The sequence below is a fragment of the Mytilus californianus genome, unplaced genomic scaffold (genome assembly GCF_021869535.1).
Source record: "Mytilus californianus isolate M0D057914Y unplaced genomic scaffold, xbMytCali1.0.p SCAF_13, whole genome shotgun sequence".
NCBI lineage: Eukaryota > Metazoa > Mollusca > Bivalvia > Mytilida > Mytilidae > Mytilus > Mytilus californianus.
Window position 1 is genome coordinate 34,019,190 of NW_026262615.1, and position 26,425 is coordinate 34,045,614.

Below are 26,425 nucleotides of genomic sequence, written 5' to 3' on the forward strand. Positions count from 1 at the left end.
TTTTAAAGCAAATATAAGATTGCAACCACACTGATGTCACGACTTTTAAGTGACCATATGTTTAGTTTTTAACTTCTTTCCCATAAAAGTACTTTAAAGATTAAAATACTGTACTCGACCCTCATAAAAATAAGATAAATTTGTTTATCATGTGACCCCCCTATCTGCTTTATCTAAAAAAAGTTATAAAACTCAAGACTTAGTGTACATTAACTTTTGAAGATTGTACTGTGACTTTTGAAAACAAAAATATTTTATTTCATCAGAACCCCTCCCCTCTGTCCATGCCCATGGAGTAAAATAAAACATTTCTTAATTCCAATAGCTTATGAAGAAATATCCATGTATTTTCCCTTTTGATAAAAAAATACCTCTAAACTCCATTTTCTGTTAGTTTTGTGTTTTTATCTTTTATATAAAACAAATTCTAAAATACCTCACATGTTTTCCTTTAGCAAAAAAAAAAATACACTTTTTATATACAAGGAAGATTTTGACTACAAACACTTTTTAATGAAATTCATATAAAAATATTTTTAACACTTTTCAAATTATCAATTTTTAAGATCAGCAACTTTAGATAAAATATTCATTAACAAAAAAACTAAAATCACTTAAATAACTGACCAAATTCTTCCCTGTATATAAAACTATAAATAGCAGCCCTTAAATCCTACTTTATATCTAATTCACAAAGAATATTATCCCTATCACTGATATCAGCTTTGTTCTATTTCTGCAGGTTTCCCTTTCTTTCCCCATTTCTTTTCCATCAATCAATTTGCAACCCCTTCACTGAACCCCACTAATGACACAACTTATTTACTTAGAAATCTATGTATTTATGAGAGTTTTGTTGATAATACAGCTGCCCTTACATTTTTGCTCTTGACCAGTTATGTAATAATATTTGGGTCAAAAGGCAAACCATAGATAAGAGTTGGTCATTAAGTTTTATTATTAACATACAAAAAGGCTTGAGTGCATTAAGTGGTTAGAAAAATCTCTCTCTGGGGAATTAAACAGGAAATTCTTAAAAACAAAGAAAACAATTAATTAGAACAGATTATTTTCTTTGTTTTAAATAGTAATCTTCAAGTAGATTTGATATATCATTTAATGGGATAAATGAAAGCTAAAAAATTTCCCATCTTCAGCCTCTATTTTATATTCTTTTTTTCATTTTTTGTACCTGTTATTGAATATCTAAGTTTAAATTGTCAAATTCCTTTCTCATTAAATTACAGCAATTTATTCACCATCCCTCAGACCTCACACACTTCACTTAAATAAATATGTATGTTTTCATATTCAAACCAAACATATGCTTATATAATGAATTAATTTGCTTTCACTGTTCAAAAATATTTTTTACTATTTAATTTATAAAATCAAAATTTATAGAAGGATGCCTTTTATCTTTTTATATTGGGAAAAATTGAACCAGTGAAACTTGAACCGTTTCAACCTACAAATACATATCTTTGAGGTACATGTATATATTTTTTTGTTTTTTGGGTTGCTGCTTCATTGCAGTACAGCAACATAATTTGTAAGAGGGAGTTACATAGTTCAATGCTTTATTACCTTCATGTTGAAGACTTACTTTTATATAGCAGACTCTTTTCAATGTTCTTCTTTTAATGATGAGATGGAATTTGTTTTTGTTTTTGTTTTTTTGTGTATGTGCACTTTAAAATGAGGGTAGGAACAGCCATTATCCACAAGGGTCAATTTTACACCCGCCCTCTTTGTGCATCATATCAATTTCCTACAAATACTAAACCCCCCAAAAAAGTTCTCTAATGCAAAAATGGTACTTAATTCAAATTATTACATTAAAGAAATAAAATTATTATAGTTTTTAAATTTGGTGTAATTGTTTTACTCTTTAAGTATTAATTAGTTTGTACTTAACTTTTAAAATGTTTAAGTGCACATTTGAAATGCTTTAAATTTATGTATCTTCAATTTCACCATATATATATAAAAATATAAGAAAAATTCATGAAAGATGGAAAGTAGGACAACGTAATGTTTTGTTTATCAAATAAGTACATACATACTTAGTAGCAACAGATTTTTTATTATTTATTCAATAAGTCCAAAACATACTATGTATACATAATATTTTTTTGTTGTTGACATATTTACATTAATCATTACAAAAAAATAAAGCTGCAATGAAATAATTGTTTTTGAGTCATCTTTCATGGCTTATAATGACTATTTTATAACCACAACCAGAGTTTTAAAACTTCAATCTAAAATCCCAAATAGGCATAGTACAAACATCAAGATTTTTAAAAGACGAAATAAACCCAACATGTTCTAGATGTTAAGCAATAAAACAGCCCTCATAAAAACTAAGCAAACAAATGGCCATAATTTTTAAAACCTAGAGGTCAAGCTGACCACTATAAAATCAATAATCCTTTTAACAGGCATTCCTAACAGGTAAAAATCTCTCTACTATCTCTGTTAATTACAAATTATGACATAATTAATAAACTGTCTTACCCAAATGTATTTTCTTCTTGTAGAGTGATCATTTCAACATTCATTTCTCACAATTTAAAAAACCTCAGCTTCTTTTTTCCCTTAAAACTGTCCTGGCCAGCCCATAAGTAAATATTAACTAACTAAAACAGTTACGACCTTTCATTATTATCTTATCAACACACTGACCAATGGTCAATCTCTATATATATTTGTGAAAAAAGACTCATGTTCAGTTAGTGGTCTCTTATCAGTAAAACTTCACTTAGAATTGCATTTAGAATTTAATGATTATTAGGGGATATTAAGGGGGAAGGGGGCTCCATAAAACACATTATTATGGGGATATTAAAGGGGGTAATGAAATTCACTGTTATTGATACAGTATTTCTATTTTTTTTTAAATGTGACTGAGCTATATAACTTTCTCCCAAGTCACAGAAAAGAAGTTTTTTGTTGCTTTTTGTTGCCAATTACACAAAAATTTGAAGGACAAACTCTTTGAAATATCTTTTTGTTTGTATTTTCAGAATGAAATAGTTCTTAATATTTCCTATATAGAGCCCCCCCTCCCCCCCCCCCCCCCCCCCCCCCCCCCCCCCCCCCCCCCCCACACACCCTTCCTTATATAAGTATTGGTCAAGAAAAACAGAACACCTTGACCAGAGGTTTTTCCTTTGAGGAAGAAAACATTATTAAACATATGGTCAATGTTTACTCATACATAAAGATCAATCTGCCTTTCCCAGGTTCAAAAAGATGTTTATCATTGTGGATGCTGTGGCTGAGAGTTGCACAATCTTCTCTGATCAATAAAAAATTTTATGTTGAGAGGGGTGTGTCATAAAAATTTATGTATAATTTTTTTTTTTTTAAGTAATAATTACATGATGTTTTAATTTTTAAATTTAACACAGATTCCTCCTTTTATATCACTCAAAATCCACCTCAACCTTTTGTAATTTGTAAAATATAATTTGCTTCTTTTTGACTTTTTCCTGCTTAACATTATGTTTAAAGCCCATTTTTCTACTAGAAATTCATAAAGTTTTTGTTTATATCTAAAATTTAAAAATTATTGTTTTTTTTATATTAGCTCATAACTTATTACATTTCTTCCATTTTTCAAATTTACAATAGTTTGCACTTTATTTTTTCTACAGAAGTCCATTTGGAAATGTTATTCAACTATATCATGTTAAAAACTCAGGTATTTTTCTCACTTAATTCATTATCTGTTCATATGTAATTTTACCTTTAAATATAGCCCACCTTTTGACATTTTTTCTCATTATCATTAAACTTTTGACCCTTTTTATTTTATCACACAAAATATTGCATAATTCAAAATCACAAATGCAAACATTGACATGAAAAACATATTTAAATAAGTAAATATGCCATCAGATTTTTTGTATTACTTCTATTCAATGCCGCTAATTAAAAGGGTCCCAAACAACATTTTTCTTAGCAACTATTTTATTTAATCAATGGTGAGCAAACAAAAGTTGAATAATATGTAAAACTGTAACCATGATTAAAGGCCAGATCAATAGAACCTGGTTTGCTGTGACCATCCCATTGGCCGGGTGTCTTCGTTTATGATAAAAACATTTATGATAAAAACACTGCTAAAAGGTTTAAAAGAGTCGACATCAATATTTTTTTATTTGATGTGGTTTAAATGTCCAGTAAAATGTCTTTTGGAAAATTTCATTAATGAAGAAATAAGAACACATTTATTACAGCCATTGACATTGGTGATTTTCAAAAAAAGAAAATTCACAAGGTCAATTTGAAATCTATTTAATAATGCTTTTTTTCTTAAATGTTATTTAAACAAATTCCATTTTTCAAAGTATAAAAACAATTAAAATAAAGTTGATAAAAAAGAAATTAAAAAAAAATGGCCAAAAAATATACAGTGTATACTCCCACTTGACAGCAACCCATTGATACAAAAACACAAAATATTTCAGTCATTATTTTAATTGCCATATCATGATTCTCATTGGCTGAAAAAAATCAATCACAATTAAGTTTTCATTTAACAAATTCATTAAAAAGTTTGTTTTAAATTCATTTACCATTTTCATAAAAAATCCATTCACAAGTTTTCATTAAAAAATGCATTCACATATTTCATTAACAACTCCAATCACAAGTTTTCATTAAAAAATTTATTCACACATTTTCATTAAAAATTTCATTCACATTAGTTTCATTTTGCAGGATAATATCACATAAAAGGTGTGAAAAAGGTAAATTAAACAAAAAACATGTTAAGGAAAATATGACTGGTTATGACACCTCAAAAGGATGTCCCTTATAACTACAACTCTTATAGAAAAATATGACTAAAAAGATACAGTGTATATATACTCCCATAAAAAACCAAAAGATATATAAATGTTTATGTTTCAGTCATTATTTTAATTGCCATAGCAGTGCAACTTACTAAACCTTTTTTTTTCCATTGAAAGAATTGAGGAACATTTATCAATTACTTCCCTTTAAAACATGAAATAAAGGGGAGATAATGACCAATGCAGACAAGAATAAACACACAAACATAACAAAGCAGTAAAAGCAATGGATATACAAAGAAAACTTAAACTGGAGACAATAGTAACACCCTTGAAACAATGAGTGACATCAGGTCATCTGGAAGGGTAAACATATTCTGCTCCATTAAATATATAACTCAACGTAAGGCTACAGTTAAAAGATAATAAATTGCTTTGCCGAGCGCAGCTGGATACGACCGCAGAGGTCCAACCCTGAACAGTTGGGTCAAAAATGGACACAATATTCGCGCTTGATACAGGTCTGAATTTGGATTGTAATTCAATATTTGACACATAATAGGTTTCTGACACAGAATAACTGTAGTCAAAGAACTTAGAATTGGTTATATGATTGAATTTATATTCAATTTTTTGCTTTTGTGCAATACACTATGCTGTTGCGAATTGACCTCCCCCCCTTTTTTTCAAAAAAAATAAATTTGAAGGATTTTCTATTTGATTTCTGAAATCTTGAGAAAAAATTTGTTGCTGCAATGCAATTGAGCGCTGAACAAATTTAAGATAACAAAATACAACTTACATTTTGATGAACTTCTTATAGATGAAATACGATGGCATCAGAATTTTTAAGCAATGTATAAATTGATCACACCTTGCTGTTTGTTTGTCTCTAAACGGCCTTGCACCTTGATACTATACCGTACTACAGACTTTATTTTTACTACACTTCCATTCATATAAGTTCAGATCCATTCTGATTGGATAATGAGATTCTTTATCACACATTGATTGGCTAGATAAATTTCATTCATAAAAGTTACAAAAAATTGCTGACAGCAAAGGTGCTAATTTTTTCAGAAGGTTGGTTTTACTATGCGTCTTATAGTAGGGAAAAAGAACAAACATGTTTATGACAAAAGTGTGAACGGAAACGGTTCTCACTCCTACGGCTTTAATAAATCAAATGTCAAAGTATGTCATATGACAGTCAGCAAGATTCTCATTGGCTTAAAAATTTCATTCGGGATTTTTCAATAACAAATAAAAAAATTCATTCACAAGTTTCATTAACATGATTACTTACCAATGATTTATTCACATTCAAAGTGCGAAATTGTCTGATTCATTAACCGAAATATCCCTCAAACATGACTAGGTCCAAAAGTATTCACAAGAAGAAAATGAAATTTGCACTTTTGGACGATTTGTGATTTTTAAGGACAAGTTTGAGGGATGCAGGACACTTTTGAGAGTGTTGCAAATTTACCTACGGACTTTCCCCTTTTTTTCTTATTCTAAAACATAGACTTTCCCTTTTTTTTAGTTATTCTTAAAAGAAACAACAGCTCTTAAATTTTCAGACCAAATAAGCCATTAGGGAACATTACCCTTTTTTAATATGGAAGGCTGCTTATTATTCTATTCCTAAATATTTCAAGCTTCAAACTTAATTTGTTAGATTTCAAATTTAATTGGTGCATTAAAACCACCATGTACTATGAATTCATTCACTTTGGTGGGTATACCAATTGTTTGTGGATTGAAGAAAAATTGTATTTTCAGGGATATTTGATTTCGTGGTTTTGCAAAAGTTTGCATACAAGCCTATAAACCAGCTGCAATTGTTTGTACCTGTCCTAAGTCAGGAATCTGATGTTCTGTCGTTTGTTGACGTGGTTCATACGTGTTTCTTATTTTCTTGTTTTTTATATAGATAAGACTGTTGGTTTTCCCGTTTGAATGGTTTTACACTAGTAATTTTTGGGGCCCTTTTTAGCTTGCTGTGCGGTGTGAGCAGAGGCTCTGTGTTGAAGACCATACTTTGACCTAGCTATAATGGTTTACTTTTATGAATTGTGACTTGGATGGAGAGTTGTCTCATTGGCACTCATACCATATCTTCTTATATCTATCTATAGTAAATTTATACTTTGTTGAACATTTAAATTCATGGTTTCCATTTCTACGAAATTAACGAAAATTGGTGTTCAATGAATTATAATGAATCGACAGTAAATGGTATAATCATCAATAACACAAGGAATGATTCAACCAAACGTTCCAAAACAGTCTGACAAGTCATGACCGACTATATAAAGGCCATTACCAAAATATATTTTGGAATTTGGGTCAGGGAATAATTTTTTTTTATCAAGATCAAACTAAATTTAATTTTCACTGCCTAATTTTTTTCCGAAAATTGTACCGTACAAATGTTTTCATAAAGCTTTAAATTAAAAATTTTTCTTGGAAAAAAATTCTTTAAAATTTCAATTTTTGTTTTTGTAAAATTACCATGGATTATAAAGACATTTGTAAGCTTAAATAGAGACATGACTCGTATGTCTATGACACAACAATCCAACAATAAATACAAAGCAAATAAAAACATCAACACCGTGAGGTTTCATTGGTTACTTTCTTTTACATTGAAATATTTTATCATCCATTTGAAAAAAAAAATCAAAAAAATCATAGAAAACTGACATAAGCACAGCCAAATTGTATTTTGTTAAAAAATTTTAAAATCTTATTTTTTGTATGGGGTACTCATTTTCATGGATTTGTGGTTCCATCCATCACTTTATAAGAATTCATACACAACCTCTGCAAAATGTCAAAAATCGTAAACATCTGCAAATATATAGCATATATGACATTTATACTTTGAAGTAAACAGATTAACAAAAAAATCTGGAGGATGGGATGTGTAAATGAAGAAGAAAAATAACCATCTTTTTAACTTTCTTGACGTCTTTTTAATGCTTTGAATTAACAAGATTTTTCTGAATGAGACTGAAAAATTACCACCACTATAACCTCCTCGAAGTCTTTTTTGTTTTGAATTTACATGATCTTTTAAAATAAAAAACCAATTGTTCCGGGAAAATATTAAAATTTGGTTTAAAATGTCATTTCCAGTGTCAAATGATAGTTCATTGTTTGCTGATTCCAAAAATATAAGGTTTCTATACAATTTTGTTTGAAATAAGGGAGGTAATTTCTTACTTCCGGTCTGAAAAAAAGTCACTTCCAGTATTATAAAATAGTTTATTTTTTTTAGCTTTCAAAAACATATTGTTCTATATACTTTTACATAACACAAGTACAAAAAAAAAGCTACTTCCGGTTTACACAAGGCCACTTCCAGTTTGCTTTTTCAAAGTCATATGGCTTGTAACCTAATGCACAAAGTCCTATGGCTTGTAACCTAATGCACAAAGTCCTATGGCTTTATAATGTATAAATATGAATTTAAAGCAAAGGTCAAAATCTAGAACGTCAAATTTACCTATGATCGTGACCTCAATTTCAAGGTCATAAACCAAGGACCTCAAATCAAAAGACCCTAGGTCTTTATAATATATGGTTAATGAATTATATCATCATACGCGTAATATTAAATATAAGAGGGGAGAAAACTCGCATTAAATGTCAGCATACCCTTTTAACCAAAATGTATGTGTAACGACAAGTCTCAACTAACAATTTAGTAAAAATCCACAGTAGTTGCTATCTTCTGTGCCATTACTGGTCTATGGGGGAGAGTTGTCTTGTAGGCAATCAATTTATCACCTTTTTAATTTTATATCAAAGAAGTTCCAAACTCCAGATGCCTCATAATGTTTTTGTAGTTGGATTGCTGTCTCATTGACATATACCCCACAACATAGTTTATTGCCATAGAAGAAATCAGCCCCCTCCCTTTCCCCCACCTCACAAAAAAAGAAAAAAAGAAAAAGAAGAGAATAAAAAAACACACATACATTTACCTGATGAAATACATTCCACTTAATGGACAGCCAGATATAAATTTTGATTAACTTCATCAAGAGAGAAAAAAAACAATATTTTAGTACATGATGACCACAGCTTGACCACTTAAGCCAATCAATATATTGTGTAAAAAAACATCGCAAATAGCTTGAGTTCAGTCTTTTGTTTGTAACAAGATTGGTATTGTAAAAAACATTGATTTCAACCTCTTGGGAAAAACAATGTTTATATCGCTGATTTTTTAACATTACAATACATACAATGTGTATATTAAGGTAATTACTTTGAAAAATCGTTCCAAACCCTGGTTGATTAATCCATCGGAGATACCTCTAACTGAATTTTCAAGTTAAGGATTAATAAATTTTTTATACAAATACATAAGCATTAAATATAGACAATTATATTTTTCATTTTGTATATGAATGTGAATGATAATTTTGATACGGAATTTTTTTATAATTTCCCTCAACCCCCATCCTCTGTCTTTTGAAATAAATATCAATTTCTCTTTAGAAAGGACAAAGTTAATCGATAGATGCACTGGTCATCTTGTCTCTAAAAATACAAATTATGATGCAGCACTGGTCAATTTTGACTGACCACTGTCCTTGCAATTGCAACGATTGAATGGACATAAAAAAGCTGTCAGAAATTTGACGGTATGGTTTCCCTGCGGATGCAGAAATGCATTACTCTAATGACCAACTAGATTGAAAAATGTAATTAAAAATACAAGATATGACATAGCAATGGTCATTTATTGACCACTGGCCTTGCTATAACCCCAAAAGGTCAGCAAAAATTATGATTAACTATTTTCTAGAAGACAGATAATCAATCAGGGATCCAGACTTTAAAGTAGATCTCGGAAAAATATGGAATATCATTTTACTTCCAACAAATAACAGTCCTTAGTGTCTCTGTCATTTATTGAAGAAGGGAGGGAGGGATGTTTTTGGAATATATATCATTTTTTTATTCCTATGTATAAGTCCGTTTGGTGGTTCTATAATTTCATGTAACAAAACCTATCTTGGAAAATAATGACTTATGACCAATAATCATTTCTCAATGTTTTCTGACAAATCAAGGGCGACAATCATTTAATTAACTCCATTATGCCAATATAATTTTTCTTCTTTGCCTAACGTCACCTTTTAAAACCTTTTTCTGAATGTCAGATCCTAATTTGGTGGCTGACAAGATCTGACAGTATAAAATACAGCGAATCACAAAACTCACGGGAAATCAAGCAGAAATACCAATGGAAGACAATATTAGATTAATTCTTAGATTTTTACCAAATCTGACGGAAAGTTTAGCCCTGTCTAAAAAAGACGGCAAGAGGTCACTTTGCTAGTTATGATTTTTGTCAGTAACATAAGACTCAGGCCAGTATATCTAGTATCACTCTGGCCACATATGAACTTTAGAATTATTTTAGAAAATAAATTTTTTAAACAAAAGTCATATGAAAAAAACTTTCCATATTAACTAATTTCGAATTTTTTTTTATTTCAAAATTATTTCAAAACTTATTTCTTGAATTTCAAAAATATTTAAAAATATATTTTTTTTCCTAATCAGCTAAGTTCCTTGCCACCAGTGAGTCACTGTTTTCATTTGAATATCTTTTTTAAAATTCTATATGGATAATAGAGTGAGGAGTACCAGTATTTGTCAATAACACAGCTACCCAAAAACACGGTTATATCAAGAAAAGACGTCATTTAAGTGAAAACTATCATTACAAATGTTGCCATTACATTTCATTTTTTCATTCAAAAACAAATTAACATAATTCAACTTGATATTTTCCTTAAATGGCATTGATGAGGTTTCAATTAACCAACAAATTGGCAGAGCACATGTTTTAGGAAATTATCGGCCACAAAACATCTGTGATGAATTGTGTTACAAACTGACGCACAATAGAAAACATGTTTAATTAAAGGTTTTAAAACAGGCGACATGGGTCTAAATGTCTTTTCGAGTATGTTTTTGACAAGCTTATAAATTTCCATTGAAAGAAGTTGTTAAAAAACATGTGATTATTTTATGACCCTTACAAGTGAATCAATAAAAGGTCATGTATAATTTTAATATTTGATGACTCGCTTTAAAGAGAACATGAAATTTGAAGAAGACCACTTAACATGTCAGCATATTTATGCATTCGTTATTTTTTGAATCTGTTAGATTTTTTGATGTAGCCTTTAATAGCAACTTTTATTTATTCAGTATTATTGTTGTTCTTGCTTTTTAAATTTTTTTCAATTAAAGTTTTATTAATTTATTTTCTTTAAAAATTAATTAAGATATTTAAAATTATCAAATAATTAATTAAGATATTTAAAATTATCAAATATTCAATTAAGATATTTAAAATTATCAAATAATTAATTAAGATATTTAAAATTATCAAATAATTAATTAAGATATTTAAAATTATCAAATAATTAATTAAGATCAAAATGATTTCAAAGTCATATTTTATATATACTTTTAACAAAGATACCTTTTAAAGCAAAGAGTAATTTACACCAAGGATTTATATAGTATCTTTCTATGTAAATCCTTGTTTATACTGGAAGAGGGGCAGGAACATGTTGGCTCATTTATCAATTACCTCATTAGGTGGATGAGGCACTTTTTCACTTTTTTTCATTTTCTTCAGACCTTCCTGTGTTTGTGACCTATAATTGCATATATCCATGTCATTTGAACTCTGGTGGATTAAGATGTCTCGTTGGCAATAGTACCACATCTCCTTATTTTTATATTGAACCTTTTCCGCCTTAAATAGTTCCCCTCCCCTCCACTATTTTTTTAATTTCCTTTATATGATAAATCAATTTCACCGTTCCCACAATCCTTTAGTCTGAAAAGACAAAAACTCTCTAATTCATAGGTAACAGAAAATTCTACTGCAAAAAATATTTTTTTTCGTGCTATAAAAGAGTAGAACTAATTCCCAATAATCGAACAGAAGTAATTAACTTTCACAGATAAAAGGATTAAGTTTGAAAGTAAAGGACTCCATTGTCATGGTAACATGTTAATAATATAAAGATGACCATTGTCCATCTGCAGCCAAAATTAAGATCATTAACTGATTTTTTGTGAATCAATATGACAAATATTATTCTAGTTATTAAGAACTGAGCATTTTATGCAACATAATTTCCAAATTGATATACTAGTAATTTGTATTTTTTATAAAAAAAAAAAACAAACAAAAAAACAAAGGTTTAAACTTCTTCATGCAATAATGTTGAACTGACAGGTCTTTCATATAATGAAATATTTGCCACTGGATGTTTAAGCTTACAACAATCAATCAACCTCTCTTTTTAAAAGCCCTTCTGATAATGGTGCTTATAGATATTTAAATAACTTTGTGTTCTGACTGTGCGAGACCCTCATGAGTAGGTATTCAAGGTCGTTAAAACTCCCCCTAGTAGTAAATAACTTTAACCTTCCAAACTTTTGTCTCAAAGTGTTCCTGTGAAAAAGTAAGAAGGCCTCTTTGTGCCTACGGTTATTTTTTTTTTCAATGGTTTGCTGTTTCATTGACTTATTCCCCACATTTCCATTTTATTTATCTGGAAAGGTAGGGATTTTACTATATTGCCTTTCATTCATGTATAATCAATTCAAGTACTGTTTAAAAGATTCATATCAGTAAATGTTACGATACTGTTGATTCATATCTTTTCATTAGTATAAATTTTCATTGTTGAGAATTTTGTTCTTTTGCAAGAGAATACTGCATCAGGTTTCAACATTTCTTCCTATAAAAAAAGCTAAAAATTGTATTTCGTACAGTATTTGAATTTATGGTTTCTCCCTTCACATGGAATCAATGAAAAGTAGTATCAAAAGAATATTAATGAACCCACATTATTAAATAATTTTTTTAGACATTTTTGTTAACTAAAAAAATTGATACATTAAAAAAGAAAGCGACAGTCTAGAAAAACTTTAAGAGCCAAACAACTTAAGGCTCTTGCCATTTTTGAATACATGTGATAGACTGTGAAACTGAGATCAGGAAATTGGCAAATTTTGGTCCAGAGTTTAATCCTCAAATCAGGAGGTTTTTTATTGACATTTGTTGTAAACGCAACAATCTGATGTAAACATTTTCGTTTTCCTGTGCTTTTTCTTCAGTCTTCCAATAAATGTAACAATTAAAGCCATGTTTTATTATTTTGAAAATTTCCAGTCGGTTTCTACTTTTTGTGATTTTTTTCCAATTTCAGAGTGAAAATATCCTTCTTAATCTATTGAAAATCGGTAAAATAATTACTTACATTTGAAATTTCATATACAGGTTTTTAAAAGTATTAAGAAAATTACCTAATAATAATTAAAGTTTAGTATCACCTTTAGATGATTATCATTTAGTATTGAAAAAAATACAGTGACACAATTATTAAGAAACTAAATTGTGGATTCACTTATTCTTGTAGGTAAATATTTTTTGTGGAATGAGAGAAAATTGAAACATTCTTGAATATTGTAAATCTCAGACATTTTTGTAATGCTTTCATTATTGCAAAATTGCAAAAGGATTTAAGTTTCGCAAAAATAAAATTCAGGTTTTATTTTTTATAGCAGTATTTGTATGCTGCGTTTCCTCAAAAGCTATCTTGCATTTTTTGTCTAAAGTTCAACATATCCAACAATTGCAATAATAAATGCACACGAAAATTTCTGAATTTGTGGTTTTGACAAATTTTTTACAATGCTAATAGTTCTTTTTACTTTTTTGAAAACTTCATTTTTTGCTCACCTCTCTTTCATAGAAATCTATGAAAATTAGCAATTACAACGAATAAATTTGCCAAATCCACTGTATGAATTATACCATGATAAGTATCATTTGGTCTCTGATGGATAGTTGTCTCATTGGCAATCATACCAAATTTTATATTCATACATTTTACAATGCCACCTATAATTTCTCTAAATAAGGCTAAATTAACAGCTTACAATAACACTCATATAGTTTAAAATTGAGAATGGAAATAGGGAATGTGTCAAAGAGACAACAACCTGACCATAGAGCAGACAACAGCCGAAGGCCACCAATGGGTCTTCAATGCAGCGAGAGAAACTCACGCACCCGGAGGCATCCTTCAGCTGGCCCCTAAACAAATATGTATACTAGTTCAGTGATAATGGACGTCATACTAAACTCCAAATTATACACAAGAAACTAAAATTAAAAATGATACAAGACTAACAAAGGCCAGAGGCTCCTGACTTGGGACAGGCGCAAAAATGCGATGGGGTTAAACATGTTTTTGAGATCTCAACCTTTTATAAGAAATGTAAGGTACCACACAACGATATGTATCACATCATTTTTATACCACACCATGAACATTGCTGGAGGCAGGTTTTTCAACCATTCTCAGAATGTTAACAAAAAGAAAAAGTTCAACCTTATCTTGAACATTGCTGGAGGGAGGTTTTCAACCATTTTCAGAATGTCAATACAAAAGAAAAGGTTAACCCTTATCATGAACATTACTGGAGGCAGGTTTTTCAACCATTTTCAGAATGTCATCTACAAACTAGAGGCTCTAAAGAGCCTGTGTCGCTCACCTTGGTCTATGTGCATATTAAACAAAGGACACAGATGGATTCATGACAAAATTGTGTTTTGGTGATGGTGATGTGTTTTGGTGATGTGTTTGTAGATCTTACTTTACTGAACATTCTTGCTCCTTACTATTATCTCTATCTATAATGAACTTGGCCCGGTAGATACAGTGGAAAATACTTTGTAAAAATTTACAAAAATTGACAAAATTTATGAAAATTGTAAAAAATTGACTATAAAGGGCAATAACTCCTTAAGGGGTCAATTGACAATTTTGGTCATGTTGCCTTATTTGTAGATCTAACTTTGCTGTACATTATTGCTGTGTACAGTTTATCTCTATCTATAATAATATTCAAGATAATAACCAAAAGCTGCAAAATTTTCTTAAAATTACCAATTCAGGGGCAGCAACCCAACAATGTGTTGCCTGATTGGTCTGAAAATTTCAGGGCAGATAGATCTTGACCTAATGAACAATTTTACCCCCCATGTCAGATTTGCTCTAAATGCTTTGGTTTCAGAGATATGAGCCAAAAACTGCATTTTACCCTATGTACTATTTTTTAGCCATGTCGGTCATCTTGGTTCGCGGGCGGGGTCATCGGACACATTTTTTACACTAGATACCCTAATGATGATTGTGGACAAGTTTGGTTAAATTTGTCTTAGTAGTTTCAGAGGAGAAGATTTTTGTAAAAAATTACAAAAATTTACGAAAAATGGTTAAAAATTGACTATAAAGGGCAATAACTCCTTAAGGGGTCAACTGACAATTTTGGTCAAGTTGACTTATTTGTAGATCTTACTTTGCTGAACATTATTGCAGTTTACAGTTTATCTCTATCTATAATAATATTCAAGATAATAACCAAAAATGGCAAAATTTCCTTAAAATTACCAATTCAGGGGCAGCAACCCAACAACGGGTTGCCTGATTGGTAAGAAAATTTCAGGGCAGATAGATCTTGACCTAATGAACAATATTATACTCATCAGATTTGCTCTAAATGCTTTGGTTTCAGAGATATGAGCCAAAAAATGCATTTTACCCTATGTACTATTTTTTAGCCATGTCGGCCATCTTGGTTCACGGGCGGGTCATCGGACACATTTTTTAAACAAGATACCCTAATGATGATTGTGGACAAGTTTGGTTAAATTTGTCTTAGTAGTTTCAGAGGAGAAGATTTTTGTAAAAGATTACAAAAATTTACGAAAAATGGTTAAAAATTGACTATAAAGGGCAATAACTCTTTAAGGGGTCAACTGACCATTTTGGTCAAGTTGACTTATTTGTAGATCTTATTTTGCTGAACATAATTGCTGCTTACAGTTTATCTCTATCTATAATAATATTCAAGATGATAACCAAAAACGGCAAAATTTCCTTAAAATTACCAATTCAGGGGCAGCAACCCAACAACAGGTTGTCCGATTCATCTGAAAATTTCAGGGCAGATAGATCTTGACCTAATAAACAATTTTACCCCATGTCAGATTTGCTCTAAATGCTTTGGTTTCAGAGATATAAGCCAAAATCTACATTTTACCCCTATGTTCTATTTTTAGCCATGGCGGCCATCTTGGTTGGTTGGCCGGGTCACCGGACACATTTTTTAAACTAGATACCCCAATGATGATTGTGGCCAAGTTTGGTCAAATTTGGCCCAGTAGTTTCAGAGGAGAAGATTTTTGTAAAAGTTTACGGACGACGGACGACGGACGCAAAGTGATGAGAAAAGCTCACTTGACCTTTCAGGTCAGGTGAGGTAAAAATGATTCAACCTGAAACAGTAGGAGATTTCTCTCTTTGGATTTTTTTTTCAAATGTGAGATAAACACCAATGAAACAGTAACTCTCTAACACAAATACCCCAAACACAACATACAGGCCTTAACAAAACAGGTGTCTTTTTGAAATAAAATTGTTTCCAATGTTCTCTGTTACTTTTTAAAGTAAAATTATGTTTAAAATCCTTGAAATAAATAATCATTAATTAATGTTATACATTTGGCAAATTCAAAACCAAAAATAAGTACACACTCTGAAATTTCCATTTTTTTGCCATCTAGTGAAAAATACAAAAACCACTTAAGTTGGAAATGTTTGGCAATTGTAATCAAATTCAAACTCTTCTTCAATGACAAATTAAATTTTTTATCTCTTAAAAAATATCAATTTTTCCATTATTTCAGTGTATGAAAATTTTTAAATTAATTTTTTTTTGTAATTTTAAATACATGTTCTTTAGCTTATGAATAATTCTATAAAATTAATTTTTGAAGTCTCATTTTACCATTAAATACATCTTTTTTTTCTCGACGTTGAAAATATTTTCATTTTCTGCAATTGTTCAAATATTTTGAAACTTTACACTTCTTTAATAGTGCATTTGTACAGACCAATCAAATACATTGCTACTATTAAATACCAAATCATTATCCAAAAGTTACCACTTGAAAATTTCTAATTCATCTTTCAACTTTTCAAAAAACCAGTGCATAATTAAAACATTTAAATTCCTTGCACTTTAGAAAATGGAAATTTGAGCCAGATTGGAACAAAGCGTCCATTTTCATGATGCGACAGTCCCAACACATTGATGTGTTAAACTATCATTTTTACCATTGTCCATCGGGTCATGCGGTCATTTTTTACTGTCATGCTTTATCTTGTCCGAGGTCAAAGGGCCACTGGACACTGGTCAAGCCGCTGACCACTGGACAAAGAAATATAATCATCTAAAATAAGATGTTCCATTGATTAGTAAAAAGCTCTTCTTTAAGATGTGCATTCATTAAGGACCATTTATGGGGGAAATTGCAGCAATCTTGAAGGCACATATGGGGATTTATTTCATCGTATTGGAGAATTTTTTTATGTTTTAATACCAATTCAATTTTGAAATTCACTGTAATGAATTAAATTTGAATTAATGAATGCTGAATCTTTTAATTAATGATACATGAAGCTAGTTTAAAACTTTTAAAATTCATCATTTTGTACAGGGTACAGATTCAAGTAGGGTTTAAGGCAGGTTTTTTTTGGATTAAATCTATGTGTTTCAAAGGTGTTTCCACTCAAGTACTGTTTTCCTGGAAGTAGTCAAGGGTAGGACAAAACATTGTGAATCATCATATTTCCTGTGAGTGGCTAAGGGTAGGCCAGGAAGTTCTAATCTTCTTACTTTAGTACTTTGTAATTTGTTTTTGCCTTTATAACTATTATATCAAAGTCAACAATCTAGGGAAATAAACCCTAAAATTTCATAAGACATAAATATTAAAAAGATAAAAGATAAAAAGAGCAGAAACTCCACATCTCTTTTTTCAAATCTAAAAAGGTTGACTTTACATTACTACTCTGATTTATATCAAAAAACACATTTTTCCACATTTTTTCTCTCACTTTTTGGGATATTACTGAAAGAGAGCAAATTAGTATGCCACAAAAAATTTGAACTAATCTTGAACATGACAAATCAGACAATAAAACACCAGCAACACATAGTCAGACAATAAAACACTAGCAACACATAATCAGACAATAAAACACCAGCAACACATAGTCAGAGAATAAAACACCAGCAACACATGATCAGAGAATAAAACACCAGCAACACTTAGTCACACAATAAAACACCAGCAACACATAATCAGACAATAAAACACCAGCAACACATGATCAGACAATAAAACACCAGCAACACATGATCAGACAATAAAACACCAGCAACACATAGTCAGACAATAAAACACCGGCAACACATGATCAGACAATAAAAAACCAGCAACACATAATCAGACAATAAAACACCAGCAACACATAGTCAGACAATAAAACACCAGCAACACATGATCAGAAAATAAAACACCAGCGACACATAGTCACACAATAAAACACCAGCAACACATGATCAGACAATAAAACACCAGCAACACATGATCAGACAATAAAACACCAGCAACACATGATCAGACAATAAAACACCAGCAACACATAGTCAGACAATAAAACACCAGCAACACATGATCAGACAATAAAAAACCAGCAACACATAATCAGACAATAAAACACCAGCAACACATAGTCAGACAATAAAACACCAGCAACACATGATCAGACAATAAAACACCAGCAACACATAGTCAGACAATAAAAAACCAGCAACACATGATCAGACAATAAAACACCAGCAACACATAGTCAGACAATAAAACACCAGCAATACATGATCAGACAATAAAAAACCAGCAACACATAATCAGACAATAAAACACCAGCAACACATAAGTCAGACAATAAAACACCAGCAACACATGATCAGACAATAAAACACCAGCAACACATAGTCAGACAATAAAACACCAGCAACACATGATCAGACAATAAAACACCAGCAACACATAGTCAGACAATAAAACACCAGCAACACATAGTCAGACAATAAAACACCAGCAACACATAATCACAGATACCATACTTCACTAGTACTCAGAGTCACAAAAAATCCTACTCCTCAAACACTCAGTCATAGATACAACAAACCATCTATATTCAGTCACAGATACCATAATACAGAAATAGTTAGCCAAGGATACCACACCATAGCAATACTCAGTCCCAATACACTCCAGATATACTTAATCACAGATACCTTACATCAGCAATACTCAACCACAGGTAACACAACTCCAGTCACACTCAGTCAAAGATACAGTACTTAAGAAATACTCAGCCAGATACCAAACTGTAGTAATAGTCAGTCACATATATGAAACTCCAGAAATACTCAGCCACATATACCATACTCCAGCAATACTAATTCAAAGATACCACACTAGCAGTAATCAGCCAAGTTTACCAAATTTATTCAATACTCAGTCACAGACATCACACTCAGCATTTTAAAAATTACTTCAGCCTATCACTTTTATATATAAGAGCTGATGGCTTGCCCTTGGAATATCCTAAACTGACAAAGTGATGTGGGCTATGTTTCAATAAGCACTCACTCACAAATAAAAATAATAATAATGATATTATATGGAACATCTAATTAACTGTGATCAAGTTATTTTCCTTGAATGTTTTAGAATCAATCATACTTTTTTATTCCAGATTGTTTTGAGAAAACCAATCAAACATATATTGTAATACAATGATTTATGTATTCCTTCTCTCTATATTGGGTCCAAGGTCCATTTCTTAAATCATTTATTTGGTAAATTAGGCTTTGCATAGATAATTGTTTCAACATATACTTTAGTTCCAAGTCTAAAAAAACTCTGTCAGAGAAAGCAGCTGTGTTTGAAAAACATTCAAATACTAACTGAAAATTTGAAACTTTGAACATTTCTCTTTACTAAAACTTGACTCAATTATAATCAAATGGGAAAATTGAGCTCAACTGAGAAATTTTGCTTCTTTCTCAATGACTATAAAATACATGTACACCATACCTTAGAGGAACTGTATAAATCATTATATCTACTGTCTGTTCCAGCTAACTCAAAAAAGGGATTTTTGATGAAGTATATATTACTCAAAAAGAAACAATAAAATTTTGAGGAAAGTGGGTTGAATTTGTGGGATAAGAAGTCATCTGTTTCTGCTGATGTCATTTGTTTTTAACAAAAACACCAAATGTCTAAGTGGTCAAAAGTGTTTTTCCATGAAATTCAAACTTAAAATTTGCAGCTACATGCACTTCAGTATAAAAATTGATTACATATAACTATATGAGTCCTTTAAATTTTCTAAGCAAGTGCTGGAGAGGAAGTTACAAGAAGGTGTGTCGCCCACAAGGAAGAAATCAAACATTGAATGCATGATCTTACACTTTGTTCAATTCTCGCCCAACCCTGTCTATATGAAGGAAAATCTGTTCCACTCTCTAACATTAAAACCTCTTGGAGTTTCGTGATGAAACTTTACATTTATATATTGTCACTATGTTTTCTGCTTAAATCATGTGTGTCCACAAAAACAACAAAATAAGTAAGCTCAAAAGTAAAAAGAATTGCTTTAGAAAATTGTTTGAAGCAGTTTTATGCTGTAAAAATGGCGAAATATTTTCAATCTGAGAAATTTTTAAGATACAATATCATTTTAACATTGATCAAAAACATATTTTCATAGACATTGGGACACAGTAATTGAAAAGTCATATGTAATGTCTACTTAGTAGCCACATCAAGGTATTACTATTTACATCAAACTGACAAGTCACTTTTTTACTTCACAAATGTTACACAAATTTAATGTGTTTTAGAAAAGTACAATAACACATAAAACCCTATTAAATAATCATTGCTTTTTCTTCAGTAATTTTTATCAAAAAAAGATTGTTTTATATTTTTTTTTATAAAAACCCATCAAATCAATTATTAATATACAACCAATCAGATTTAGATTTAATGCTTACTGCTGTTACATATATTTTTAAGCATCAGCTATAAAGTGGTTTATTTTTCACAGAGTTTAAATGTTCATGTTTTTCTCATGAATTATTTGGAATTTGCTTTTAAAAATCAAATTTACGAGAGAGTATATTGTATAAGAGATGGAGACAACCTACATTTTGTTGTTAATTTGTTAGTTTGATATGTTTTAAATTACCAGACAGTTATTCAATTTTCAGAATTTTGTCCAGTATCACACTTTAAGGAGAACAAACTAATTAATTATTATTCATGTATATAGTATATGCTATTGGCTAATGCAAAATTCAAACATACCCAAACAAAAAGAAAAAAATCATAAAAAAAAAAATCTTAACAAATTGAAGCATTTTTTAAAATATAGTTTTGTTAAAATCTAACGTAAACCGAACCCTTTCATGATTACAATTATTGATAATTACTGATTTCATAATTATAATATAAATCTATAGATTAATTATCCCTACCTGTCAATCAGGTTCTGCTCAATATCTGGGTAAATATCTGGCATATTCTTATCTTTACTGGTCAGTTGAAAACATGTAATGACCATTAACACTGACCAGTGGTGTTGATTAAAAACTTCAAATGACCATTAGCTATACTTGTGACAAAAAACACACTAGTGATCACACAGCATCCTTTTTATGTCCACTTAGTTATCAGATATTTTTCATAATGTAAAAATATCACTGGTCACTTGTCCGTAGCCACATGATACAGAGGTTAAAGGTCATTATAAGCGTGGCAAAATCAACATATACATTACATGCCTACTTAGTTTAAGTGGGCTGTCCTAAACCACTAGCCATGACTGACATGCGTCTAAAATATTTAAAGCAATTTTTTCAGCAAAGATGACCATTGCACTGGTCATCTGCTTGAAAAATGAAATTTTAATAAATCGGTTTTAATGAATACAGTGGTCAAACATAAAAACTGACCATTGGGTCTGATGGTCATCATCAACAACAAAAGGGATAATTAAAGCTGACCCTTTGGCCATTGTCCACCTTTATTTTTAAAAACTGACCATTGAAAAACACCTGCCTGTATGACATGGTAATGTAAGAAGGATAAAAGACTGGTCTGACCTGGATGACATTTGGTCACCTTTTACACAACATATGTCCCAAAAAATCCTATTATCTGCTGTCTTTTCATCATTTTAATTTTTATTGCTTCACTGACCCCTGTAAATTTTATGGCTGGTCTTTTTCACAGTAAAATGATATTTGATTACAATGTTTTAGTTTAAAGGGAATAAAAAAGATGAGTTTGGGGATGGGGTGTAATTTAAAAAGGATTTAAACTATGTTTTATGTAATCTTTTTTCAATTATATAATATTGTCTGAATTTTTTTTTCTCAAAAGAATAATGAAAGTTACTTATGAGAAACTGATGAGAGCATTTAAAATAGTTTTATAAATACATACATACACATAAGTATTAAAATAGTACATTTTGTTTGCACTATTTCAACTTTTTATATTTGAATTTTATATTCTTTTTCTTTGTCCCATAATGAACTGCTTGTTACTGCTAGCATAGGGAATTAAAGGAATTGAATTTTTCATTTTTGCCCCCAACTTTAAATGAATCTTTCAGGTCCCACAAAACCAAATTGAACTATCAGCTTGATTTTTTTTAAAGAGTAGGAAATGTCATCTCAAACAATAAGTTTGTTAGACAGACATAGTGGTCTGATCTCAAGCAAAGGGACAGACACATAAGGGTCCATTCTCCCTCACAGTCTATAAAGCAAGCATTTAGTTTAAAGTAAATACTTTCAGCCATTTCATATATCAGGGTTCTCACTTATACAAATCCATCAGTCCTGGATTCATGAAATCTGTCTGGATTCATCATTTTCTGAACAGTGAGCTGAGCCCCGTCTTTTTTTTTTATAGCAAAAGTTCTAAAATGAGTCTAATTTGATGTACTTTCCTTGCTCTTTCTTGTCCATGAGACTTAAATAATAAAATCAGGCAATGACATTGTTTTTCTTTTCACTGTTGGACTCGACATGACCAACATGGATAATTTCTGGACAGAAATCCTTATTGAAAAGCCTGAGCTATTCAGCAATGATGATAGTCATCTTCGCTAGCCAAGGGTTAGGGGACCAAATCGTTACCCTTGGCTAGTGAATATGGCTGATAGTTAAAAGTCAATCTGTTCAGCCTTTACAATTCTGTTAAGCTTCTCTCGGCATAGTAATTAATATTTTTTGACAACTTTTAAAACATTGTCTTTTGAGCACCAGTTAAATAAGATAATTTTCTTACTTATTCAGCAAGACAAAAATAAATCAACATCAAAAATTGCCAAATTTGGTTGAAGAGAAAAAGTTTTTAACAAGACATATTGCGGAAATATTCACACTTTAAATAGATTATAATAACATATCTTATTATTTCAATTTCCATGAAACAAAAAAATCCTCACAAATACTTATTGGAAGTATTATTTTCAAATCCTGTTAATTCAATTGAAAACACTTAAAACCTTTAAAAACAAGCAGATTAAAGTTGAACAAAAACACTTGATAAACATGCCCGACAGTTGACACCTCATCGGAAAAAGATGTGCTTCAAACAAGACATCAGTTTTTTAAACCACTTAAAATCTGACCTAAATTTAATAAGATATAATTTATTGTAAATACGACAAATATTTTCAGAGATTTTATAATGCTTAGAAAGGAAAATTGATGTAATTTCAGAAAGTCAGTTCATGAATGTGTTTAGCTATTAGTTAAACCTATTTATTAGTTTGCAAAACAGGTGTTCAAGTCAGGTTTTATTCAAATTCATACTTTTTACGATTAAAAAAAAGGGGGGGGGGGAGGATTATGGACAGCTTGAAACTGTCTAACATTTGTACTCAGAAACTCACTCACTACTTTTTATATGTAGGAAAAAGATGATTCGTTTATTTTTTTAGGTACAAATTTCCATGCATTGAGGAAAAATCGGGTTTTTAGAGAATACCCTACTTGATTTCAATGTATAGTCAGTTCTGCAAACAGTTCTTAATTCTTGGTAAACCTAACTGTACCAGCAAAAATATCTATACCACATAAGTACATAATATACAATATTATGGAAGTTATATAATACACGTTTATACAATTAAGTATGACAGATTATGATGATGATGTGAGATAAACAAACTTTTAACACTATTACACAACTTCAACAAACTTCTAGCATCCTTATCAAACTTAAGAAAAAAAAAAAAAAACAATGAGTGGAAGGAACTGACCATAACACGTCAATGAGATAGCAACCAAAACAAAAGAAATGTACATTTCGCCAAAGAATTATGACCTCGTGTCAGTATCACTTAATTTTGGTCCAGGTCATAATTGTTACTTATAAATAAGGTGTAATACCACCAAATCATAGTATGTCACATTTGGTTGCATACGAAAAAGATTCATTCGAAAAAAAATACACCCTTGAATATGACAGTTGTAGGAAATAAGTCCTATATTTCATTGCAGTAAAAAAAAACATAAAGTCATAAACATATATCTTGGGTGTTTCAAAGCACTATTCTTTTTTTATTTGGTGTTTCTATAGAATATTTGGAAACTTCAGGTTATATGGTTACTTAAGCTTGTACACTGGCAAAAAAGGGGTGAAAATTTGATTGGTTAACTTCCAGTGATGGTTATTATCTTATATGCAATGAAATGTTATGTGAAATTTTGTCTGTAGTACTGGACAGGATAAAACTTTACTCATGCCAAGTATTTCTTTATTTGAAACAAAGATAAATTCTGCAAAATTTTTTGAAAAGTGCAAATTTAACAAAGACTAATATGGGGAAAACAATGGTGGTATTACACCTATAAAGAAAAGAAGGACAGATGAATCTTTTTCAGTAACAATTGTTATGTCATACAGGTGAAAGATCACAGAATAATCTATTTTTAGCAACACTGGTACAAGTTTTTCAAACCAGGTGAAACATACATTCAAATTTCTATCAAGTTGTTTTTAACAACTTACATTTTAGTTATCAATAAAAAGATAAAAGGTCCACTTATTTTAGACAAAAAGGTAAATTGTAATCTATTGCACCTGAGAGTAAAAATAGTCTTCACTGATAAACAGGTTTACATCATTCTAAGGCCCTTAAATCACTAGTGACAAACTATATTTATATATATATGTATATAGTGACAAACTATATATATATACTTTTTGTCCTTTGTGGTTTATAAGATCTTTATTTTTTGAATAAGTTTTGGATTTTTAATCATTTATTGTCGAAATGCACATCTGGTGTATTTAAACTGGTACTGTTAATGTTATTATATATATACCCTAATTAGGATCACAACAACATAAATAAAAGAACATCTAACAATAAGAAGATGTGGTATGATTGTCCAAATATCCACGAGAGTCAAGATGATGTGGATGTTAACAACTATAGGTCACTGTACAGCCTTCAACAATGAGCTAAACCCATAATGTAAAAGAAGCTATAAATGGCCACGACATAGTAAAATGTGAAACGATTCAAAGAGAAAACCAGCGGCCTTATTTATGCCAAAACAATAAACGAAATACAAATATGACAGACAGCAACCATCAACAACTGAATTACAATCAGGTCTGTAACAATGTGACAGCAACCCAATGACAAGACAAAACCAGCCTTGGGATACAAGTTCACTTCTACTCCATTTGGGAAGAAACTTACCTTTTAATGGCTGCTTGAAAATCTTCCATGTTCTCGTGACATTTCTTTAAATTATCATTTAACTGGTTGTTCTCCTCATTCTTGTCCATCCTTTCTTCATTGCCTTTATCTTGATTGTCTGACATTTGGGATTTATCTCCCTTGATGTCATCTATCTGTCCTAATTCTCTTGATTCTTGTCTTATGTAGGCATCACTCTTCTGTGACTTTTGTGAATTGTCTTCTTCCAACTGTCCAAATTCTCTTGATTCTTGTCTGTAGGCCTCAATCATCTGTCTCTCTCTCATGTTTTCTGGTCTTTCAAACATCTGAGGATATAGTTGCTTTTCTTGGTTTTGTTTCTCGACAAGTTGCCTTGGTGATATAGCTTCATTAGCTTTATCATGGTTGTCTGACTTTTGTGAATAATCTCCCATGCTTTCTTCTTCAATTTTTCCAAATTCTCTTGATTCTCGTCTATAGACCTCAATCATTTGTCTTTGTAGGATTTTTTCTTGTTCTTGTCTGTCAAATACCTGAGGAAATAGGTTCTTTTCTTGGTTTTGATTTTCACCATGTTGCCGTGGTGATATCACTTGCTGATTGTAAATTTCTGGGTATGGCAGTCTTGGTGTTGTTTTCTCTTGACCATGAATGTCCAGAAATGGTCTGTGGGCAAACTGGTGACCATCTTTGATATACCCAACATCTTCTGGAACTGAAAAAGAAAAGTATCTGGTAATTAAACACATTGTATATCATCATGACTTAAATTTTCATAACTACTGCAACCATATTTTTATAAGTTTTGTGATCACTTTCATTTAACCCATATTAAAGAAATTTAGGATGCATTAA

At 30.5% G+C, this 26,425-nt stretch overlaps 1 protein-coding gene across 1 annotated transcript in view; it reads right to left on the minus strand.

Moving 5' to 3' along the window:
• The window catches only part of LOC127723542 (uncharacterized), a 56,846-nt gene that overhangs the window by 16,085 nt on the left and 14,336 nt on the right, over positions 1–26,425 (minus strand). Inside the window, exon 2 of the mRNA XM_052230193.1 lies at positions 25,589–26,285. Within this exon, the coding sequence (XP_052086153.1) occupies positions 25,589–26,285 (697 nt within the window). The remainder of the gene's footprint in view (positions 1–25,588; positions 26,286–26,425) is intronic.